At 42.6% G+C, this 25,443-nt stretch overlaps 1 protein-coding gene across 3 annotated transcripts in view; it reads right to left on the bottom strand.

The window, feature by feature from the left end:
* Window positions 1–25,443, bottom strand: part of TLN2 (talin 2) — a 456,139-nt gene that overhangs the window by 9,204 nt on the left and 421,492 nt on the right. For all 3 annotated transcript variants that reach the window (XM_068552880.1, XM_068552889.1, XM_068552896.1), the window contains 2 exons: window positions 12,751–12,856; window positions 11,750–11,874 (listed from right to left, as the gene is read on the bottom strand). In XM_068552880.1, coding sequence (XP_068408981.1) covers window positions 11,750–11,874; window positions 12,751–12,856 — 231 coding nt within the window. The remainder of the gene's footprint in view (window positions 1–11,749; window positions 11,875–12,750; window positions 12,857–25,443) is intronic.

Below are 25,443 nucleotides of genomic sequence, written 5' to 3'. Positions count from 1 at the left end.
AGATTCCTTACAAAGTTCAAATCAGGAAATTCAAAGACAGACTATTTTTCCAGACCAGAATCTTTAAAAAGACATAAATTCACTGGGAATAAAATGCATTCGAAGGGTTCCATTAGCATCAATAACCCAAATCAAAATAATCAATAATTGAAATCCAAAGAGTGGGTGGTGGCACACTCTCCCACAACTCAAGGCTCAGAAAAATGGGTTGAAAAAACGAAAGATGGCTATTAGCTGTGAAAAACCTTATTGCTCTTGGGTGAAAACAAAAGTGAAACAGCATTTGCATTTCTGTGGCTGAGCAGAGAGCCACATGCCAACCAGAGATCACCAGTGGTGGAAAAGAAATTGGGGCAACGCGACATCAAGGTGGAGCTTACCCCTTGGAAACCCGAGGCACGGCTCCACCTGGGGAAGAACACTGGCTCCCCCCCACTGCACAGGTGCTATCAGGCCCTTAGGGCTCTGCTCTAAATACACCATCACCAGGCCCCCTGCTGCCAAACGCCTGGGATGTTGAAAAGAATCAACATCAACAAAAGAATCAACTTTTCGGGAAGTTGGGCAAGTGTAAAGACCCTGGTCCCAGGCTGGGTGGGACGGAACATCACAATACGGGGTAGTCAGACTAGACGACCGCCAAGGTCCCCTCCAGCAATATTGCTCTGTGAATCTAAGCCAGTATGGTTAAGTGCCCCTTCGGTCACAGAATGCTGAAGATGTGGCTGGTACCTTTCAGGCATTAAGAGATGATGGTCAGGTATAGCAATACTTTTCTTTGTGTTGGTAAAATATATATAACACAAAATTTACCCTTTGAACCAATTTTAAGTATACGATTCAGTGGCATTAAGTACATTCCCAATGTTGTACAACAGCGATACGTTTTTAAGAGCGCCTACTATATGCAGGTATTTTGTCAGGCACTTCCACGTGCATTAACTTGTTTAATCCTCACCAAAAAAGAGAGTAAAAATCATATACAGTAGTTATCTTTATCCTTATATTTATAATGGGAACCTTAGGGAGGTGGAGTATTGGGCCAAGATCATGTGGCAGCATGAAGAATCTAGACCAGATCTAAACCTAAACTTCTCTGCCTCCATCATTATATGTTTTTCCTAGATGAGGTCACCACTTTGGGCATCAGTGAGGAACGACTTCATGCTGGAGGCTCAAAGGCGGCTCACTAATGGGCCCATGTGAACCATCAGACGGGATGGATACAAGGATACAATGCTTTTCCAGTTCCCTATTCCTTATGGCATCTCTCCTGGTTCAAGATGTGACCATTCCTACTTTTGTTTTTATAACCCATGTTATCAGAAAAACATTTCCGTGCACATCTAGTGGATCTGAAGTATGACAGCAGCATTTGAGATGTTCTGAGACAGAAGCAGTATTTCTTTCCTATTTCTGACACAGTCTTGCTCTAGGAGCATTTAGGACAGATATGGATTCCGTTCCAATAGATTAATTTTGGATTCCTTATTATGGGGTGGGGAAGCTTGTTGATAGCGGTGGAATACAAAATTTGTTCACTGAAACATAAAACGACTCATTTTAAGATACTCTGGCATAAAAGGAACTGTTATACATATGCCACAAGAAATGGCATTGGGCTGTGATAGGTATATTCAATGACCTTGAATTAAGAGCTTTTCTGGAAATTCGTTCTGCAAAAGAAAGTCAAGCATATAACAGATTAAGGCACTGGGGAAATCACAGAGTTTCTGAGTCCAAAGGGAGCTCCTCCTCATTTTGCAGATGAGGAAATGGAGGCCCGTGTTGGCTCCCAATGTCTCCCAGACCCTTGCAGCAGGTGCAGGGGGCCTCAGCTATGCTATGGGTTCCAAGGTTGAGTCCACTTCACAGCAGGTTTCTGATTTCCCAAATTTTAAAATGCACAAAAATGGAATTTCCCAAAAACTAAGTGCTAACTCTAAGCATGGATAGATCTGAAAGAATATCTCATTAGAACTGATTGAAAAGGGCTCTCCCATGTCTTTCGCTACCCTGGCTGGGTTTTTTTTTTTTTTTTAAAACACATGTTTGAAATACATACTCAACTTGGAAATATTTCTGACACCCACAGATTTTTCCTGCAATGACAAGTGCTGTAATGCCCTTTGATGAATTTTTCTTTTTCTTTCCATAAGATCTCTAGACTTTAAAATGGGCATGGCAGGAAGCCTTATCTCTGAGAGACATTTCCTCTGATTAAAAAGTATGAGAGAGTTTCCCAAGAAAAAGGCTTAATAAAGCCGACTGTGGTGGAGGGCAAACATTTAGATGCTGCAGTTGGGCAGAGTTCCATGATGAGATCTGCCTTCTACCTGCAGGACTGGTACCTTTCTGTGGGCCAGGTTTACCATTAAGACTAAACGCCCACTCTATCTCTCCTGCTGAAATTAGACATAATGCTGATGTTTCCTCATACCATACAACTTCTAGCCTGAGAAAATGGGATCTCCCCAAGCCAAGGAGACTTGGTGAAAAGCCACGGCACCCCAGTCCAAATTCCCATTGGCTTCAGCTCCCACCAGCGTACAGGATGGAATCTGGGAGAGGGGTGTGAGGGTAGTGAGAGAAGGGAGGACATGTGCTTAACCACGGCGCAAAAAAGGAGAGAAATGGAATTGGCTTGGTCTTTGAAGGACTTCCCTGAATAAAAGGATCACAATTAAAATGCAGGAATTGTTAATAGAACAAACCCCACTGTAGCTGGGAGATTGAGGAGAAGAACAGTAAGTTGGAGCTGCTGCAAGGGGACCCTGGGGAAGAATCTGGAGACCATGGCATCTGAATGTAAGGAAATGCTTTCACTCAGTGGGCTGCTGAATGGACAGCCCTTCCTTGCTCAGATCACCGAGGATCTGGTGGAAGATGCAGGTGGTATGGGCTACCATGGGGGGAGTGCTGGTCTGGACTCAGGTGAACAGACACACCAGTCAGCTGAATCCTACCAGCCTGCAATCTCCTCCAGGGCACAGACTGTGTTTCATCCAACTTATGTCTCTGGAGCACAACGTTAGGTAGAGAAGCCCATGTGATAAAGGTTTGTTGAGAGAATGTATCCATTTAAGATGAGTCTCTGAGTACTGGAGTTCAGCCAGATGACAATTCACATAGTAAGAGAAGGGGAGATGCATGGAGTAAGTGTCCCCATCAGTAACTTTCCATTCCTGATTCCTGGGGATGATTGGACACACACATCAAAGCACTGGCTCCTGCCCTGTGGAATGCTGTGGGTTGTTAATTGTACGCTCTATCTGTATCCCTCAACTGGCACTCATAGTCTCTGACACTGACTCATGCATATACAGATGCAAAACACAGCGGCATTTTACTAAGAGGCTCTCTTAACAAAATAATGTCACAGATGTGCAAACTAACAGTCTGCCCTGCTTAATGAAGGTGTCAGCCGCAGCCTCTGAGAGCTGAATCCGTCTTCTCATCCCCTGTACAATGCTCTTTCCCTGGTCCCCTCCACTAGAAAAGACTGTTGGCCAAGTCACTTGTAGCTCTCAGCAATTGTCCTTCCAGGACTGTCTAGCAGACTCCAGCTTTGTCTTTTCGGTAGCTTTGAGAAAAGTCTAAGCACCCTTTTGCTGATGTTTTTCTTGTTTGGTGATCTTCTCCAGAGCTCCTCTTTTAAAAAGTTAGAGGTCTGGCGAGATCCCTCTTGGGAAAGGCCACACTTTGGGCTGACTCCCTGGCTGCCTGCTTCCCACGCTCGGGAGAGCATTTGAGACTCCTGTTGTGCTGATAGAGAGGGGGAAGGAGGGTGGAAAGGGGGACAGAAAAGGGGAGGCCTTTCCTCATTTTTATTTTGTCTTTTGGCCTTTCAGGGATTCTTGTAATAGGGACAAATCTGACTCCATATTGGATCTGTTTCTTTTACTTTAACCTTTGTATTCTATTGCTTTTGCTACAAGAATGTTGCCTATAGCCTGAAATATACAGGCTAGCCCATTGCCAAGGCTCTGACCTTTAAAGGTATAACACTTTTCCATTCATATAGAGACTAAAACGTTGTAGAACAGAGAATAACATGTGTCTGGTTGGAGGTTTATAGGAACATTGTGACCAGACCTACTGTGGACAGCTGCAAGAACAAAGGATCCCGGAACCAAGAAGTTTGCAGCAGCCAACCACACCCCCTCCCCTTTTAGTATTAAAGGAGGCTGAATCCTAACTCAGGGAAGATGGTTCTTTGGGACACGAGTCCACCCTCTTCTCGGTCTGCTGGCTTTCCGAATAAAGTCGCTATTCCCCGCCCCAACACCTCATCTCTCAATTTACTGGCCTGTCATGTGGCAGAGCAGTACGAGCCTGGACTTGGTAACATTCTGAGAACCTAATGTTTGTGTCAATTCATTCCTTTACTGAAACTGCCTTCCCTCCTACATATCCGATAGGGCTGTTATAAATAAATTATTAATATACACAGAGCATAACAGACTCATAGTAAATGCTCAATAACTATTAGCAATTAATTTCATTTTTCTTTCTATTACTACATATATTTTTTGTGGTTTTAAAAACTGTTGTTCAGACTTTCAGTCTGTTTCTCTGCCTGAACCCTGTTTTCCACTCATAATTCTAACAAAGATTCTAGCTGCCATTTCTGACTACAACCTACAATATAAATAAAAAACACAAATCAAAGATAAAGTGTCAAGTGCCGGTACTGCTTCCAGCTACTCCCTTGACACCCAACCAGGAGATGGACAACTGGATTTCAGTCCCTGCTCTGCCCTTTCCGCCATGTGACTTTGGGGAAGTTGCTGCCCTTCTCCAGGTATCAAACAAACATTTTCTGTTTGTAATTTCAAGAGCAAACTCAACCCTCCTGGTCCTTTAGCGCTGACGCGTTACGGTTTCAGGTGAAACCTTTTTAAAGAAGGCACGGACTAAAATTAGCACAGAGTCCTTTTTCTTTTGCTCCCACTCTTTTGGCCTCCTTCCTGCAGTATCTTTCCCAGCCTCCACCAGGTCCATCCTCCCAGACAGGTCCCTGGGCATGCGTCTAGCAGAGCAAGAACACTTCCATCTGTGGTCCTCTCTCTGGCCTTTTTATTTGTGAATTACATCCCTGTGGCCCCTTCCCCTGATGGACTTGACAGTGAAGGAGCCAAAGGCACCCACAGGAGATGGCCAAAGGGTCACTGCCCTGATTTCCACCTCCCTCCTTGAAAAGCTCCTTTGAGGGACCGCCTTGCTGAGAACTGATAAGCACAATGGTCGTTTCTCTCACAACTGGCTACAAAAACCAGATTACAACTCACGGCACCATCTTTCCAGTTAGGAATCATGCTTTTTCCTGTGTTACTGAAAGCCTTGTAGGATGCTTACTATTAAAAACAAGGTCTTATCACATCAGAAGTTAAAAAAAAAAAATTCTTTGGGTGTAATTTTTTTTAAGTGTGAACATTTGCATATAATTTAAATGTCCTTGAGGGGAAAAAAAAAAAAAGGAGGCCAACACTGAGAACTCCCACGACACAAGTGAAGCATTTTCCTACCAGGTGGAAGCCTGAGTGGAACAGACAGTCCTGTTTCTCCTTTGTTTGTAGCCAGTTTGGCTGCTACCAGTTTGCTCTGATACTGAGTTGAGAGGTGCCTGAGGGGAGACCTTAGCCTGTACCCAAAGACCTGAACGGTCTGCGAACCTGGTCAGCTTCTCTTCCAGAGGACCCAGGGGTGGGCTGTCTTTAGGACCACCACGTTTACTAGTCCTAATAAAAGGGAAACTTCTCAGAACCACTGGAACTGCCAAGAGACCAGAGCTGTTCAGCTGGCCTTGGCTCCCCCTAGGTTGGCCTGGTCCCAGGGGAAACTCCAAGGAAACTGTCAATGGACAAAGCAGGTGACAGAGAGAAAGCACTGCCAAATGGTAATGCCAGCAACCTGGGGAGGGACCACCCTCTGCATCCAGACGTGGAGTAATGGCATGTTCCTGCAGTGTCTGAGGGACAAGGTGTGAGCATGCACGGTTAGTATCTTGGGGGAAGTTTTCCCACACTCGCCACCACTTTATTTTTTAATGAACAGTAATACCACTGGGATAATCTTTTAACTGCTACTTCTGTTTTTTTTTCTTTATGTCATTCCAGGTTTATTCTACAGATATATATGAATATCTTATCCATTCCTCCTTTATCAGAATCTATTAATTGCTATTTCTGTTTGATAGAAAAATTCTTAAAGATGTGTCATACTCTCAAAAAAATAAATATGAAGGCACTTGAATGTCTGTCTAGGAAGCATGGATGAAGAACAGATGACAGAATTCTTTCAAAGATTTAACCAGGTAAATTTGCCACACTGTAAACTCACGTGACATGAATTGTGTGTGTGTGTCTGAGGAGGCTCTGGGAGACCCCCTACTTTACCTGGTGGGGAGTCACGTGGGAACATGCACTGGCTGAACGCCCCACCCACCCTCACTCTTCCCCTCACCTCACGTCTCCTGGCCTGGAAGCAGCCAGTGGCACATGAGCTCAATGTCATGCTTTGGCCACAGAAAAAATGCTGTATCCTCCTTCTCCCTGAACATCTGGTTGTCTTTCCCCCTTCACCCAACTAATTAGTAGAGCATGCTGGTCAACAGCAAGATGTACGAAGAAAAGCTACATCAATTTTAATGTACGGGCTTCAAAGTTCAGGTCCTTTTAAACTGTGCTTTTCGTTATTCAGAATACCTTGCTGTTGCTTTTCCATGACAGTGTGTCGTTTTGGTCAAACAACTTTAACTGGACTTAAAACAATGTTCTCTAGCTGCGTGAAGGTAGCATTGATTGCGGCAGCGTCTTGAAAACCATCTGCAAGAGCTCCTGCTGGTGCACAGCCACTGTTCTCTCCTCAGTGGAGAAGGATCCCAGGGACAGGTTCCACTTCCTAACTCTGGAAGCTGGGACTCCAACACTGTTATTTTCCCCTCCCCTGCTGCTCTGACCTGTCACTAGGCAGTCCCTGCAAGCAGCGTGGAGATGGCTCCTGGACCCCAGACAGGGGAAGCTTTCCTGACCTGCCTGTTCACACCACTGGCTCACTACCTGCGTGGGCTATTGTTTGCATATTCAGGAGTGTCCTTTACTAGAGCACTTCCTCTTTGCTCCCCAAATCGGAGCCATTAGCACAATAGTTCTCTTTTCAGAAAGCAGTGCTCTAAGTATTTTGTTGAGAGAGATCAGAATGAACTCACACATACTTCACAGGCTCTTCCAGGAGGAGAAGGTCAAAGCCAACTAAAGAAGTCTGTTACATGCCAGAAAAAAATGTTTCATAATCCTGAACTTCCTGTTGCACCCAATTAGGCTGTGGAATTACTTTCTGATTGTCGGCATATTCTAAATATTATCAACCTCTACTGACAAGTTAACCTATAACAGGAAACTCAACAGACAGAGTATAATCCACACTATGTTATCTTTATTAGATATACTTAGTCCTCCAAAGTTTATATAAAACCCAGTGACTCACCATCCATACATTTGGTTTGGCTGATCTGGTTTATACATTTTGTTACTATGGGTGTAAAGCAACATTACATAGTTGATTTGTGCTTGAATTTTTGCTGAAAGCTTGATCATGAAAATTACTAATCTCTAAATCGAAGATCAGGATAAAACTGAACTAAAATGAAATATAAATCCAGATGTGTTTGGAGGTTATAATCCTGACCCCGTATCACAAACATGGGTTTTTTTTTTCCCCACCGAGCACATCCTTTAAGGACTCATCACTGCACAAAACTAAACTATACATAATATCTCAAGCTCTTATGAAACATCAATAATTATTATTTGTTTCTATAATAAACAAAATAATCTAGCAGTACGGATACAGGTTTTAAATGCTACAAGAAGAAATGGGATATAACATAATGAAATGTAATGAGTACTCCGTCTTCTAAATCTACTTGTGATTCTAACATATTCTTTCCTGTTGCCTTCTAAGCTATATTAGGAACCCCCGGAGACAGGGCAAGACACTGTAGGAATATGTTTGATATATAGTTGGATTAAATAACAACCTAATATATCAAACATATCACACAGAGGCCTGCAGAAAGGCATCCAGGTCTGACTGAGCTGAGAATGGGCACAGCATGGCAGGCTGCAGCCGCGGGGGGGTGGGGGGGAGTTGGGGGGGACGCCATTAGGGCACCTCTGTTACCTGTCTGTGGAGCACAGTGTGTCTGCAGGTGTGGAAACGGCGCCATCATTAGTATCATAGGCACATGCACCAGGGCTCACCGACATTCTCATTTTGCCTTTACACCATCTTCCCAAGCAAACGGTGGATTCAGCGATGCCAATTTGTTATTTGTGTCTGGGAGATTCCAGGCAAAAAGAGGTGCTTACGTGTTAAGGGCCTGAGGTGGGAATGTACCAGGAACCATCTTCAATAAACCCCAGACCATTCTATTATTAAAACAGGCAACCTGAGAATGTGGTGAGCAAAACAATTTAAACAAAAACATTGCTCATCTCCCAAACTCCCTCAAAGCAGTGCAAATGCTTCCCAGATATGGAAGCAAAGCATATTCACCCGATAGTGGGTGCCTGCAGGTTTGTATGTGAGTTACAGGGGTAGAGGTGAGACAGCAATTGCTTCCTTACAGAATCCTGAGGATTTGTGATTGATTGAGTTTAGTTTTGGAAGGGAATGGGAAGAACTGGTTAATCCCAAAAGACTGGTTGATTTTTGATGTTAGATTGGGATTTTTTCTTTTTTTAAACTGGGGAAAAATTCCTTCTTGAAGTCAAGAACAATATTTTATTTCATGTCGATATTACTACAGAGCAGATGGCACTCCCAGACAGGCACAAAAGCCGTGGTTTAGGTTGATGATTTCTTCAAAACCGTTTTATGGATAACATAAGCCATGTGGTGGGAGCCTCTGGTCACTGGGTAGAGTAAAACTTCAGAGATCATTCTAAAGACTCTAGAAGGACCAAGTACCCTTCCTAATAGGAAGATGGGAGTGACCTAGAGTAGGTACCTCCAAGGAAGGGACTCAACTCAACAGTTATGTCAACTGTGACCTTGGCTTTCTGTAAAAACCCACACTATATACAGAAAGGCTAGATGATCCTAGGGCAGCGTAGGGAATGCCCGCTGGCCCAGGGTGGCAGTCATCACAAACTTTTTAAGTGCTGTTATTTTTAAAACATTGTCTTACAAAATTTTAAAACATAGACCCTCCCATCACTCCAATCTCACCATCATTCTTGCACATCCCCCATCTGTCTCCTTCATTCACAAGTGTTTCTTCTAACAGAGCTGTGATCATACTGAGTACATGATTCCACATCCTGTCTTAGTTTTCACTTAATATTATGCCAGGAGCATCTTCTTCATGCTACACAGTCCTATCAACCATTATTTTGAGTAGCTACATACTTTTCCTTCAAGCAGACACTCAAATTCTTGCTACTGTGAACAAGGATGAAAGGAACAACCCTCTCACGCACACAGAACTTTCTTCCTCTCTGGATTTCCTCCTCAGGACAGATTCCCAGAGGTGGGATTAATGGCTCAAGTGGCACAGGTAAACCAGAAACCTCCCCCGTGGGACTGCACCGGAGTTTCTGACACTGGGTAGGCCCAGAGGACTGGTACGGCCTGAAACTGCCATCTCCAGAGCCCACACAATGCTGCTTCCAGCTCGGTCAAGGCCATCTGACTCTGGCAAGTAACTTGCCTCTGATTCTGCATCCCTAGAGCAGGGACGCCAACAATGCTTCCTCGTGGACTTGCTGTAAGGACCAGATGAGTTAATCTATGTAAAGCACCTAGAAGATTGCCTAGCACATGCTTGGCATTCAATCAACATGTGCTTTTAGCCTTATTTTTTCTTTTTTTCCTCTTTTTCCTAAGGCCGTCAGCTCATGGATCTATGGAATAATTTTTATTTCAGGCATTCTCCTAGGAGGTAGTAGATAAAAGTCCTCGAATCATATTTTCAGTGATGGTGATATGCTGACTGCTTACTACGTCTATGGTATGTCAGGTACTGTGTTCCTAGATTATCTCATTTAATTGTTGTATCAACAATCCTATGGACTAGGAACTCTAATGACTGTTTTTCAGATCAAGAATCATGAGATAAATCAATAGCTGGACAGGGGGAAGCCAGAATTCAGGGATACACAAGAGCTCAGAAGGGTCCTGCAAAAGACAATGGGAAAGGGATTGAGACTGCAGCTCTTAAGAGTACGGTGAAGGGTCAACGTGAATTAGCGCCAAGCTACTTCTCCAGGAGAAAGTGCATCAACTGACATGGCCCCAGCACTAGCAGACAGAGCTTTCCGGAGAGAGGAAAGTATGTGGTGAATCAGATAAGGAAAAGGAAAAACTAATTAAGTTTAAGGCCTCTAAATCTCAGTCAATGGCTGCCGCTTCTTAGCTGAAAGTATTTTCTACTCATGATTAACTTATTTTTATAAAGCAGAAATAAAGCCAAGTCTAGAAAATGGAGCTGCCCTTACACCTACACTTAGCTCTGAAGTTTGTTGAGAAAAACTTGGACAAATTTAGACCACCTAAGACCCTCAGGTTAAGGCCAGTAAAGAGGACCCTGGCAAACTCAAAAACCAGAGGCCAAAAATCTTAAATTACATCTTGATGAGAAATTCTAAAAATCCCTTTATCAAATCTAGAGTGACTATTAGGAGATTTGCTCTAAGAATTCCATGGTTTTGAGAATGTCCGCAAGTCTAACAGATTCACTATATGTCCATGTCTATTTTACATACAGCATCAGCCTGGGCACTGCTTTGAGCGCTTTGGTATATTCCAGTACTCAAACTCCAGCCTTAGGTTTTTTTTTTTTTAAAAAAAGGTAGAATTTTAGGCACCTAAACTGGGAGATCCAACTTTTTTTTTTTTTTTTGAAGAGAAGAGCCAGATTTTAATTCCTAAGGTATCTGGATCCTCGGAAGGGAGGTGAGGTTACAGGAACCAGTAGGGACTTGCTTGAATAGAAAGATAAAGAGGTCTCCTCTGGTTCTACCATCTTCCCACTGAAGACAGCCATGGGGGCAGGGGGACTGTGGCTTCTTTACTGGGCTGGGCTTTGCACCCTGGACAGCAGCAGGGCACCATTCTTTTTGGTAATAATTGTCCTCTCTACTGTCCTTACTTAAAGTATCTCTTTCTTTTAAATGACTTTCTCTTAACACATACTTACGATCTTAGTAACTAAGTTCTCAACATTTATCTAGATGACAAACATAGATGGAGAAAACATACCAGCCAACCACAGTCTCCAGCATATACTGAAAAAATCTGTTACCGGGTCCACTTTTGAGGTTCACACTACTCTCTATTGATTTTAAGTAAAGGAGAGACCCAGCATTGCTATTTCTGGTGAAAAGCATTATGGAAACCAGAAAATTAGAGGGTGACAATCTCACATTCAGCAACAGGGACTTTCTATAGAAAACATCCAACACCTGCTTTATGTAATAGTGGAACGAAGTCAAGATTGTAAATGCCGGGATTCTTCCTCTGGATACCCAAAGGTATTTCTTGGGATGGTTAACCTGAAAGACCCACCCTTGGGTTTTTTTCCATACCCTGTAAAAAGGTGCTGGGCAGGTAGAACAGGTTTGCAGCTTGCTAGTCCAACCACAGGGAAGGAGACGAGCTCCCTGCAGCCCATCTGGCTCCATTTCACAGCCATCCACCGGGAGACCTACTGACATCAGACAAGCAGCCACACGCGGACACTCACTTTTGGTTTTGCTCTCGGCTTCAGTTGCTCTAACTTCTTAGCAGCAGCCTCAATGGATGCTGCAGCCCCCAGTAATTCTGTTTCTGCAATGACGGTTGGGTCTTCTGGATCCACCCACTCTGTTCCTAAAAGCAGTCCAAAGAGGGTCATTCTTGGTAGCTGCAGACCTCAGGGCAGTGACTTAATTACAAACAATATCAGGATTTGCATGCAGGAATGCTCCATAGGCTGAGTAGCTGCATTGCCCTAAGGGATCTTTTCTCCAGCTGTCACTAACATCAGCTGGGTGCAGGGGTCGGGGTGGGGAGTGCCTGTCTGATCCTGGTTTTCTCCATCAGTTGTATAGACAGCCCTACCACAGGATCAGTCACCAATGATAGTTTCAAAAATCGAGATCTCATTGACCAAGGCCTGCTTGAGTTTTACTCTGACTTGTAACTTAAAGTTCATGAATGCAAGTAAGCATCCTCAGGAGACTTGAGACTATGCTGAGAACAGAGATTTGTCATTCTTTTCTCCTGGGAACTCAGGAGGAATAGCCATTCCCCTCAAATGCAAACAAAGGGAAATTGGTAAGAAAACCCCTCCCGGGTGAGTTGATTGCTTCTTCATAACCACGAAGGGGTGTGCAAACAATATACTACCCAGATAGCACCGTTTCTAAACATCAAGTGTATTATTTAAATGAGAATAAATATTCTGATGAAGGAAAATGCAGATAAAAATGGATGGCAAGACCCTTAAAAGAGAAGTGAGTGGTTCTAGATGGATCATGACATTTAAGTTGAAGCACTTAATACAAAGACTGGAGAAAAGACTTGTCTCAGGAGAATATTACTTTTTAAGTCTAATCCTACTCCCGTTTGCTTCTTAAAAAAGTTCCTCGCTGTATTCCTTTTGACTGCATTTGCCAAGAGAGGGCCTGTGTAGGTTGCCCATCCTCTCTGCTCAGTTTGCTGTCTAGACTGCCCCACAGGACGACACGAGCGAATCCAGCCTACCTTTCATGGCCTCCGCTGCCTGGATGAGCTCGGTCACGGCACCAGCCACGCGCTTGGAGAAAGCAGCTAGCTGGTGCTTGAGTTCTGGGGTTGGTTTCTGAAGAATCTATGGGTGAAGAACAAGTCAAACGCATAAGGAAGATGGTAGCCATTGTGACAGGAAGCCCACCCTTGCTGGTGGACGCAGAGCTGGACAACCTGATTTGAAGTTGCAACTCTGTCACCAAGTGACTTCAGAAATTTAGGGGAAAGCACATAAGACTCACTGGCCTTCAGTTTCCTCACGTGAGAAATGAAAAGTTGGGAACCAGGAGTTTTCCTAAGGTCTTTCTGACATACTCCCCTAAGATCACAAGGGAGATGAAATTCTTATTTGTCCTTTTGTTTGTACCTAAAACAAACATATGCACACGGAAATTACCCAAAATGTAAGAATGCTCTGAGTGAACATGAATGCCCAAGGCTGCAGGTCAGCTGGTGTTTGTGACAAAGCAAATATGGGGTCAGAAGAAAAGTGTGACTCAGGTGGGGTCTTGGAGGCAAAAATCTCTCAGAGAAGGGCTGTTCCTCAAAGGACAATCCATTTCCAGGGTTTTGACTGCAAGCTCTCCTGGGAGAAGCCCTACGGACTTTCCTTCTTTTAAACCTAATTTAAAGGGGTTTTAAGTTTGTTTTTTGCTTTTTTTCTGGTGTTAAAAAAAGACACTAAAAATCTACCCCTAATCCAATTTAAAGGACATCCTCAGCTGATTTCTTCTCAAATTCATTCAAGAATGGAATTAGGAAATGGATGAGAGCTCCCTACCATCTTCCACCATGGATTTACATCTGACTTACACCACCTTGTTCCTCCCTAATCTTGAAATTCTTCTTTCAATATTCTTTTCTGCATCTCTTACCCATGCTTCAGAGGGGTCATCTTGAGATTTAGAAATGCTAAGACATTCAGGAGGAAAGCACCACTGCTGTCTCTCTATGGACAATTCTGAGCAGCAGACAAAGCCTGGGCTTTGGTATTGGACAAACCTGGGTTTCAAACCTAGCTTCACCTGCTCCTGGTTTGTGAACAATGGGCAGATTACTGAACCTCTCAGGACCTGTTTTCTCATCTGTAAAACTGGGATAATGCCTACTCCTCAGGAGTGGCATAAACATCAAATGGAATAACCCATGAGAAGTATCTTGCACAATGCCTGGAACACAGTAGGCATTCGTTAAATGTTAATTCCCTTCTTGGTGTCCCATACCCTTTTCACCTGGCCAGGTATCGTACTCTTTCTCATGAGTCTGGAAAAGATATCTTTCGGACCCCAAAACTATAAGAGAACTTTAAAAGAAGCTTGGTAAAAAAAAATCTGGGGTTGGGGATTATGTTAATGGAGTTACACATTGACCAGCCCCAGACACACCAGTGCATAGAAGACATTATGTTACACACTTGAACTGATTAGTCGAAGATTCTTGAGCAACCACTTCCCAGGCATCTATTCCCTACCCTCCTTCCTCTTGCAATCTTCTAAATTTTATATTTGCTACTGTTCTGAGTTCAGCTGCTCTGTTATTCTCATTCCCTCACCTTAGGACCTATCAACACATAGCACCATGCAGATATTAACTCAGTACAAACCAGTGAATGAGTGAACAAATGAATGAATGAATAACAGACCAACACACTACTGGAGACAAGTCCTAATATGACGGCAACCTAGACTAGTTCCAGAAGATCACCAGAACCATGGAGAGGTGGAGGGGAGGGGTGAGATGCCTTTTACTTTTTTAACACAGCCAGTTGGCAGGCAACTGGATTAAGGGTAGGTTCTAGAGTCAATGTACCTCAGTAACTGTGGTCCAGTTACTTATCTTCTCTCTAAGCCTCAGTTTACTTATCTATTAAATGAGCACAACAAACAGTCCTTTCATTATAGAGCTGTGGTAAGATTGTATAAATTAATATATAATTTAATATAGTATACATTTCCATCAGGACTACTGATGGAATTGGTCCGATGTACGGCCTGGGCACCAGAATTTCTAAAAGTTCTCCAGGTGGTTCTCATTTGCAGCCAAAGTTGTAAACCATTGCTCTAGATCAAATGGGCATTTGCCACTACTTAATTGTAAAAGGCTTGGACTGTATTTGTCTGAAACAATACATGTTGTAAGGCCACTAGGTGAATAATGGCTACGGCTCAGGGACTAAAGAGCAAAGTAGTCCACAGGCTTTGCTATTTCTGCAGTGGTCAACACAACGTGAATAAGCAAGGAGTTAAAGGTATGATGGGGAGACTCATAGTAAATGGTGCAAGACTGCGTGTTTTCCCCTAAGACCAAGAATAAGGTAAGGATATTCGTCCTCACACTTCCATCAGTACTGTACTAGAATTCCTGGCCAGTGCAGCAAGGCAAGAAAAAGAAATAAATGGCACGCAGATGGAAAGGGAGAAGTAAAATTTTCTTTGTTCATAAATAGCATGAATGCCTATGTAGAAATTTCTAAGGCATTTGTTTAAAAAAAAAAAAGGGAAAAAAGCTAGAATAAATGAGTTAAGCAAGGTCATAGGATATAAGGTCAATATACAAACATCAATTACATTTCTATAAGCAGTAAAAAATTGAAAATTTTGAAAAAAGCAATACCATTTATAGTAGCATAAAAAATCATGAAATACCTGCTAAGTTAAATACTGTTGAATTTGACAACAGACGTGCAAGACGTGGATGCTAAAAACTACAAATGTTGTTGAAAATATTAAAGAAGACCTAAATAAATGGAGAGATAGACCATATTCTTGGATTAGAAGACTATTAAGATCAATTATTCCCAGATCTCCCCACGATCCCAGTCAAAATCCCAATAAGCTTTTTCTTTTTCAAAGATGTTGACAAGATGATTCTAAAATGGATATAAAATACAAAGGACCTAGAATAGCTAAACCACTTTGAAAAAGAACAAAGCTGTAAGTTGTAGAATACCGGATTTCAAGACTCATTATAAAGTTATTGTAGTGATCAACACAACATGATATTGCTGCATAGACATACAGATCAGTGGGGCACAAAAGAGTCCAGAACTAGATTCACACATACAGTCAACTGATTTTCATTAAAGGCGCTAAAGCACCTTTAATTCAACGAGGACACATTTTTCAACAAATGATGCTGGAACAACTGGATAGCCATAGGCAAGAAAATAAACCTGACCCTTTTCTCACCATATGCATAGATGAACTAGAAATGGAGTATAAACCTGAATGTAAGAATTAAAACTGTGTAGAAGAAAATGCAGGAGAATAACCTTTGTGATCGTAGCTTCTTAAATAGGGGACAAAACACATAAATTATGCTTTAAAACTTTAAAAAGCCAGCAATCCCACTACTGGGCATATATCCAGAGAAAACCATAATTCAAAAAGACACATGCACCCCAATGTTCATTGCAGCACTATTTACAATAGCCAGGACATGGAAGCAACCTAAATGCCCATCAACGGAGGAATGAATAAAGAAGATGTGGTACACACATACAATGGAATATTACTCAGCCATAGAAAGGAACGAAATTGCATCATTTATAGAGACGTGGATGGGCCTAGAGACTTTCATACAGTGAAGTCAGAAAGAGAAAAACTAATATCGTATATTAACGCATATACGTGGAATCTAGAAAAATGGTATAGATGATCTTACTTGCAAAGCAGAAATAGAGACACAGACGTAGAGAACAAACGTATGGACACCAAGGGGGGAAGGGGGGGTGGGATGAACTGGGAGACTGGGATTGACATATATACACTATTAATACTATGTATAAAATAGATAACTAATGAGAACCTACTGTATAGCACAGGGAACTCAGTGCTCTGTGGTGACCTAAATGGGAAGGAAATCAAAAAAAGAGGGGATATATGTACACATATAGCTGATTCACTTTGCTGTACAGTAGAAACTAACACAGCATTGTAAAGCAACTGTACTCCAATAAAAATTAATTTAAAAAAAAAGCAGGAATTTGAAAGTTTATATCTTAGAACTTTAAAAGCATTATGCTAAGTGAAAGAAGCCAATTACAAAAGACCACATGCTATATGATTCTGCTTCCATGTAATGTCCAGAATCGGCAATCTACAGAGACAAGAAAAAGATTAGTGTTCGCCTTGGGCTAGGAGTGGGGACGAAGGGAATGAGGAGTGACTGCTAAAGGGCATGAGGTTTCTTTTTGGGGTGACAAAAATGTTCTAAAATTATTATTATGGTGATAGGTGTACAACTCTAAATATAGTGAAAACCAAGAAACTGTATGCCTTAACTGGGTAAATTTTGCCATATGCCAATTATATCTCAATAAGGTTGTTAACAAGAAGAGAATCAATCAGGCAGGCAAATGAAAGACAAAGAAGGAAGCTGGTGAAGGGTAGCAAAGTATGTCACCCCAGAATATGCCTCTTTGGCATACAGATTGCTTTGAGTTGATTATTTTGAGAAAAATCAGACACGGGGGTGCTCTGAAAACAGGGAAGTTACTCTTTTGAAAGGGTAATTTACATTTATAAAAGAAATCTCCATTTGTAAGGGTGTCTCCCTCTCTGTACCAGTAAAAGAAGGCTGAGTGAAAATCACAAGAGAATCTTATCGATGATGAAGGCTCTGACTAAAACCTGCTAACAACCTTACCCTAGTTAACCCTGCTTTTCCCGGCCACCTCCTGTAACCAGCCTCCTCCCACCACATACACCTTTCTTTTCTTTGCCTGAAAGTGGTATTTAAGTGGGTGGCTTAGGCTACCTTGGGAATTGCTTATTTTTCCCCTGGGTATCTTCCATTTATCCACGAGGTACACCATGTGAATAAACTTTTGTTGTTCTCTTGTTAATCTGTCTTATTACATGAGGTCTCCGGCAAGAACTCAGAAGAGTAGAGGGAAGACTATTTTCTTCCCCACACTGGGGTATAATCCTGAAAATAATTTGATAACCTTTGCAAACATTCAGTTCATCCTAAATGTTTAATATTTTATATGTAAGACATATTTTCATTTTACTTTCATTTTTATCCAAGTTCTATCTGCACTTTTTTGTTTTCTCAACTCTCTGCCTTGCTGTCATTTTCTTTCTTTTTTAATATACATTTGTCTCCCTCCGCCAGACACTGTTATGAAAATGAAAATACAGGTGACACCCTAAGAGAAACTATCTGCAGAAAATATATCTGACTGATGAAATAAAAATTCACATTTTAAGGCAAGACAAGAACAATTTAAACATAAAACTTTTTCTCTGCCCTTTGGCCTCCTCCCTCCCCTCTAGTGTGCCTTGTGCATCTGCATTACGTGTTAACAGACCTCCCCAATAGCAGAAATACCTGCTCAATCTTAAAGATCAATTTTTCTTCTTCTGACACCAGCCACGTAACTCCTTAGAAGATAACATTCCTTTCTCAATCCTGCAAGGGGTCACGATGACCCACCACTCACCTTTACACGTAGAAATCTTTGGTGAACTTTATGTACAATATCAATATATGATTTCCTTAAAGACAGCGATTGGTGCAGAATAGACTGTTTACATGATCTGGGCAGATACTATACTGGGCCGCACCTAGTGGAAGTTCTCCTCTTAAATACCTACTTATGACCTTGTTAATGTTACTAGCTATATTACTTGCATTCTGCCTATTTTACAAGATTATTGTTTCTTGCATTACCAAATGTGTGACTGAGCCTCAGATAAAATTGATGACGATTAGGTGACTTGAAATGATTGACCAAATATATAGTTCCGTAAGATCAATGCATAACTCTAGAAATGGGAAGAAGCAACCATTTCCTGGACCATAACAGACTAGTAAGACAGATGGTCCCGACACTTTTGGTTATTATTAACAGGGTCTGGTCCAGTATTAGCACTTTGAGTGGCCTATCAATGAAATCCTCGCCTGACCTGGGAATGAGTATTCCTAGTGTCATGGACAAATTGGTCACAAAATGCCTTCTAACCCTTGGTGGAAATTAAGATACCACCACGTGCCCACTAGAATGGCTAAAATTAAAAACACTGACCATTCTAAGTGCTAACAAGGACATGGAGAAATTGGAACTCTCATATACTGCTGGTGGAAATAACCACTTTAAAAAAGAATTTAGTAGTTTCCTAAGAAGTTAAAAATATACCCACCTTATGATATAAATATTCTACTTCTAGGTATTTATCCAAGAGAAATGAAATCATACAGGCAGAAAAACTTCTATATAGGATGTTCTTAGATTTATTTATAATAATCAAACCTGGAAACAACCCAAATATCCATCAACAGGTGTTCTGATTAACAATTATGACATACCCATATGATGGAATACTACTTAACAAGAAAAGGGGACAAATTATTGGCACACATAACAATGTGGATGGAATTGAAAATACTGATGCTGAGTGAAAAAAGCCAGACAAAGGAGAGTACACGCCTGATGACTGCTTTTATATAAAAGTCTGGAAAATGCAAACAAATCTGTAATAACAAAAAGCAGACTAGTGGTTGTTTGGAAATTTTGAAGAATAACGGATATATTCATTGTTTTGATTGTGGTGATACTTTCACAGACGTATTCAGATATCACTACTCAAATTGTACACTTCAAATATGTGTTCATTGTATGTTAGTTATGCCTCAATAAAGCTGAAACAAAAGTTAAGGGTGTGGTAGGGAGATTCACTGAAATCATCAAAGGGGAGTGGTGAAAAGACTTCTGTCTTTATTTTTTTTAAATTTAATTTAATTATTTATTTTAACATCTTTATTGGAGTATAATTGCATGACAATGGTGTGTTAGTTTCTGCTGTATAACAAAGTGAATCAGCTGTATGTATACATATATCCCCATATCCCCTCCCTCTTGTGTCTCGCTCCCACTCTCCCTATCCCACCCCTCTAGGTGGTCACAAAGCACGGAGCTGATCTCCCTGTGCTATGCGGCTGCTTCCCACTAGCTATCTATTTTACATTTGGTCGTATATGTTAAGTCCATGCCAGTCTCTCACTTTGTCCCAGCTTACCCTTCCCCCTCTCCGTGTCCTCAAGTCCATTCTCTATGTCTGCATCTTTATTCCTGTCCTGCCCCTAGGTTCTTCAGAACCATTTTTTTTTTTTTTTTTTTTTTTAGATTCCATATATATGTGTTAGCATATGGTATTTGTTTTTCTCTTTCTGACTTACTTCACTCTGTATGACAGACTCTAGGTCCATCCACCTCACTACAAATAACTCAATTTCATTTTTTTTATGGCTGAGTAATATTCCATTGTATATATGTGCCACATCTTCTTTATCCATTCATCTGTGGATGGACACTTAGGTTGCTTCCATGTCCTGGCTATTGTAAATAGAGCTGCAATGAACATTGTGGTGCATGACTCTTTTTGTATTATGGTTTTCTCAGGGTATATGCCCAGTAGTGGGATTGCTGGGTCGTATGGTAGTTCTATTTTTAGTTTTTTAAGGAACCTCCACACTGTTCTACATAGTGGCTGTACCAATTTACATTCCCACCAACAGTGCAAGAGGGTTCCCTTTTCTCCACACCCTCTCCAGCATTTATTGTTTGTAGATTTTTTGATGATGGCCATTCTGACAGGTGTGAGGTGATACCTCATAGTAGTTTTGATTTGCATTTCTCTAATGATTAATGATGTTGAGCATTCTTTCATGTGTTTGTTGGCAATCTGTATATATTCTTTGGAGAAATGTCTATTTAGGTCTTCTGCCCATTTGTGGATTGGGTTGTTTGTTTTGTTGATATTGAGCTGCATGAGCCTTGATGGAGGGAGAAAACCACTTCTGTATACACTCTGGCTCTAAGAAAGGGAACGGCCCTATGGCAAAACACCCTATTTAAATAAGGCAGGAGCAAAGGAGTTCTATTTTTATTCTGCAATTAAGTCAACATGATTTCTCATAGCAGGCAACAGATAGAATGAAATTAAAGTGCTGCTAGCGGAAGCGACGGTAATTTTAACCCTGTCAAAGACCTCATATTGTGGGTAAGCAGCAATATCGACCTGTGGTTCCTGCAGAGGGCAAGTGGCTGCCTCTCATCCTGCAATAGAAATCCTCCATATGACAAACCAGCCAACAGCAAATGCAGAAGGCCACCATTGCTCAAACGGGCACTTCTAAAGCTTCATAAAGCAGCTCCCAGGGCAGCAAGGATGGGGTTCTGCCTAAATTAGATCCCATTGTTTGTAGACTGATAACTGGATTCTAAAAAAAAAAAAAAAAAAAAAAAAAAATCCCCAAGGAGGGGTTCTCGATTTGGAGTTTCTAAATTCCCAAAGTATCCAGCTAGGGGTCTGGGAACCCTCTTCACAGTTTAAGGGACATTTGTGTTTACGTGCTGATGTGTCTCTGATGAGGGTAGGGTGAGGCAGGAAGTGGGCTTTTAGCTAGCTCAAGGGGGCCCAAGATCCACGAAAGGTTAAGAAAGCTGAAATCATGATAGTTATTTCTGCCTAGACGGAGAAAAAAGGAGGATGGTATTGGTAAAGGATACAAAATTAATTATTATTGAGAGATTTCTTACGAAATAAGGATCTGAACCAAATAAGACAAAATATTATTTAACAAAATTAGTTAATTATAGATGGTAGACACAGAAATGCTGATATGGTTTTCTGTTTTAAGATTTTTTCTAAAGTAAAACTAAAATATACAAACCAGCCAAAAAAGGTGAATAATCCTTGGCTCTAGGATATTTGACCTGAACAAGGCTAAAGCAGCATACTTTCCCCCACGTTTTCATGTGTCTAAATTTAAGAAAAGCAGCCCCTAAAGAAGATGGCTAAACCTCCCTGGACCACCTGAAAGTGACCTCAATTTATTCCTCTAAATTGCTGGACACTTCCTCCAAACCTTAATTTCTACTTTCCTCTTTCCCCTTTTGTAAAAATTGGACAATTATCTGGCCTTTCTTCAGCTTTCAGAAATCTTACTAATTCTCTTTGGTCAACTAAAAAGAGAAGTCAGCTTTACAATGACCCAGGAGGACCATCCTAAGATCTCCTGTTACAGTTCCAATGTCGGCTGACTTTCTTTTCAGGATGGAGGTACTGTGGTCATCTGATGACGTGCGTAAAGATCAGTGAATGAGGAGGAGGGCAGAATGGGGCATACTGTGTGTGTGTGTGTGTGTGCGTGCATGTGTGTGTGTGTGAAAATCTCTAGCTTTAACTGCTTTTTTATTCACCACCCTCAAATAGCTAATCTTAGTATTCTTTCCCTCTACCCTAAAAGTAATTTCCACATAACTCTGATGTCTTCTCTAAATTGTCAATTTGGCTTTCGTTTTCTGATTCTGTCAAAGTTCCCTCAGAAGTGAACACTAGTTTTCCGTATTCGTGCGTCTCCATTTCCCTAATTTCTTCTCGGGTCTCTACCAGCTCTGTCTTAAGTGGTCTTATGGCTCATGGTCCTCTCATGTGGAACAATCTTCCTCGTATTTAGCCTCATGTTATTCCAGATTTCTTTGAAGTCTGCTTTGGAGAAGGAGTGAGCTTATTTTCAGCTGCAGGCCCAAGGAAACTGCTAATGTCTGCAGCTTAGGGGACAGAACGCTGTCACAGAGGTTCTACCATTTTCAGTTAGGAACTGGTATTTTTTCATGTTTATGATAATCCCCCCTGGATGTTTCCTTCCTATATTTTTTATTGGAAAATACCCTTCAAAGAGTATGTGTAGGTCTCTAAAGAGACAAGAATAAAAATATGAACAAATACTTGATGCGATTTCATTCTTATCTACTCGGATGAACCATCAGCACTTGTCACCATAAAGAGGGAAAAACCTTTTTCTTGTAAAAGATGAGACAAATTCTGGATGCTGTATAAAAGTTTTCATGTCATTTAGCTTTTCTTCCTATTAACGATTTCGTTTTAGCACCAGCATTTTTCACACCGTAAATCTCAAAACAGCTATGGAGAAACAGGATATTTATATTATTGCCATAATTATGAGTTACAGTGACAGTAACTGTAGAGGAAGATGAAAGGAAATTCAGGTGGCAGGCTTTTAACAGACACGTCAACCACCACACAATCAACCAAATTCGGTCTGCAAACACATAAGGCTTCAGAGCCCTGTTTCTTTAGTAAATACCAGGAAGAACTCATAACGGAAAATGCATCAGGGAAGCACACCTGGCTGTAAAGTGCAATGGCTCTTGTTGGGTCCAGGAAAAGAAGGGAGTGGTAGCTCCCCTGTTGGCAACCTCCGGTCCCACAGGAAACCTCCCAAATCACACGTGATGTGGGATCTCCCTGTGGTATGTGCCCTTCTTCCTGTTCCAGAAGAACCTGCTGATTATCACTAGGGCTGATGCCTGGCACAGTGATTAAGTGGCTGTAAAGCTGGGGTCTCTGAGTGTGTATCCTGGGAATGGCTCCAAGGCCTTCCCACGGAGGCTCTGGACACCTCAGCTTCTTTTGGGGCAAAGAGGCCACCCACCCACCCACGACCCCCTCGGGAGGCCTTGTCTTCTTCTGCTCACCAGCATGGGGTGGGCATGGAGAGGAATGGAGGAGGAGAGAGGAAGTGCTTTGGTGGATGCAGCACCTCGCTCCCAGATACTGGGAGAGGGGCTAAAGGTGGCTTGAGGTCAAGAAGGGGACCCTCTGAGGGTTCCCTCTTCCTTCTCCCCTGGGAGAAGGTTCTCAAGACAAGTGCTGGCACCTGCCCTTCCTCATGAAGACAGAACTCCTCTCCCTGGTCTAAGCTGCCTTTGTGCGGAGGAGGGAAACCCGAGATCTTCACTCCACCCTACGCCTTGAAGGCTGCTGCCTCCTTTCCATCCCAGCTTGGGGATCTGGCGCCGCTGCAAGTGGACCCTGATGCAGTGACATTCTTGTTAAATGGCTCACCAAGAGCCAATGTGTGCAGGGGCCTGCACCTACCAACACTGGCGCCACAGGTACAAACACAGGAGCGGGGAAAAAATACGGTTTAACCAAGAAATGGAACCGGACGAAAGGGGCGAGGTGAGGATCCTTCATGGGAGTAATAGGAGGATGCCAGTATCAAATGAACAAGATGAGGACCAAAGCATGAGAGACAGAGACGAGGAAAAATGGGTGCTGGGGGACAGCCCCCACTTGGGAAGCTAGGAGGGCACTGCTGCCGCAGCCCTGCACCTCTGCTCAGCCAGGACCGGCACCTTCCAGGAGGATTTTAACGAAGCGTGCAGCAGAGTGAGCTCAGCCATAGCCCCGGACTCCCCGCAGCCTCACTTAATCCTTAATCAGCGGCCTAACATCTGAGCAAACTGAAGCCCAGATAAGACAGTGGTAATGCAACTATTTACTTCGCAGAGCCAGGATTTGAATTCAAGTGTTCTAAACCTAAGCCATTATGCTTTCCACTATGCTTTCCAATGTTCGGATGTAACAAGATTCCATGTGCCTAGAATAGATGGTCCCATCAAGAAAAAGATACCTTGTGGAAGCCTTGCTGGCTTCATTCTCCTTACGCTAAATTTCCTGCTATGCATGCTCACGGGCTGAACACTTCATATCCCAACACAGACAAGCTGGCTTGGCTGGGGAGGCTCGTGTCTGCGAACGCTGACTGGCCAAGATGTTCTCTCCTTGGCCCACGAGCAATACACTGGTTTCTACTCACAAGTGTTCAGGCTTTGGGAGCCCAATGTCAGTAACCCCAGACTGGCCACTCTCCCAAGATATTCTTTTGCAATGACCACGGTTACCTGGGCGAAGAATAAAAGTAATGTTCCCTTAAAAGACCTGAAATGCTTAACATCAGAAGGTAATTTAAGTTTAAGGAGAAGGCAATGAAATGCTAGAATGAGCACAGCTGGGACTTGGTCCCAGGTCTGTCATTAGTAGCTGGGTGACCTCAACCAAGGGGCCAAACTTCTTTGGGTCTTGGATCATTCCCTTGCCCTGCTAGCCTCACGTGGTCACACAAAAAGAGATAAATGTCAATGCAGAGCAAATGAAAGACTTAATAATCTTTGAGGTACATGTGTTGTGTATCTGAAAGTGCCCTGTTGGATCTTCTTCTTTTAGGTTTAGGAAGGAGCAAGGGCAGTGAAGGGGGTGAGACGTCATCAAGTCTCTTCTGGGGTGTCTCTGACTCCTGAACAAGCTCTCTCCCAGAACTCCCCAGTTTTAAACGTGGCTCCCAGGATTAGACAGGGACAGATGTACACCACATTAACCCAGCTCCACGTGGGCACGGCAGGCTCGAAGGTCATCAGACAAACGGAACTGGACACATTCTCAATGTGGTCTAAGCCACTGGTTCGAGGACTGGGGGAAATCACAAGAGGCTAGTAGGTCTCCTGTAGCACTGGTGATGTTTCTAACTTGTCACGGATGCTGGTCTGGCTCTTCTAGGAGCCTGGCCCTTGCAGGATGGACTGGGGTTTTTCCTGGCCGGACCTCCTGATCTTTTTTCAGTGGTGGCTCTGTGTGTCCCACCTGCTTCGCCTCTCACTCTGCTTACCCACCGCTCTTCCACGCTAGTCTTGCCTCTTTGGTGCAACGAGACAGCCAGGCTCTTCTGGATTCGAACTGCACCTCCCTCCAGACTACACTTGTATCTTGCGTGCTGGGGCAGTGTGATGAGAGAGGCTTTTCAGCTCAATCCAGTCCCAGCCTCGCAAGTGGAGCCTGCGCGATGCTCTAAGAGGGG

This window comes from Eschrichtius robustus, chromosome 1 (assembly GCF_028021215.1).
Source record: "Eschrichtius robustus isolate mEscRob2 chromosome 1, mEscRob2.pri, whole genome shotgun sequence".
Classification (NCBI taxonomy): domain Eukaryota; kingdom Metazoa; phylum Chordata; class Mammalia; order Artiodactyla; family Eschrichtiidae; genus Eschrichtius; species Eschrichtius robustus.
This window is presented reverse-complemented; position numbering and strand designations above follow the sequence as displayed.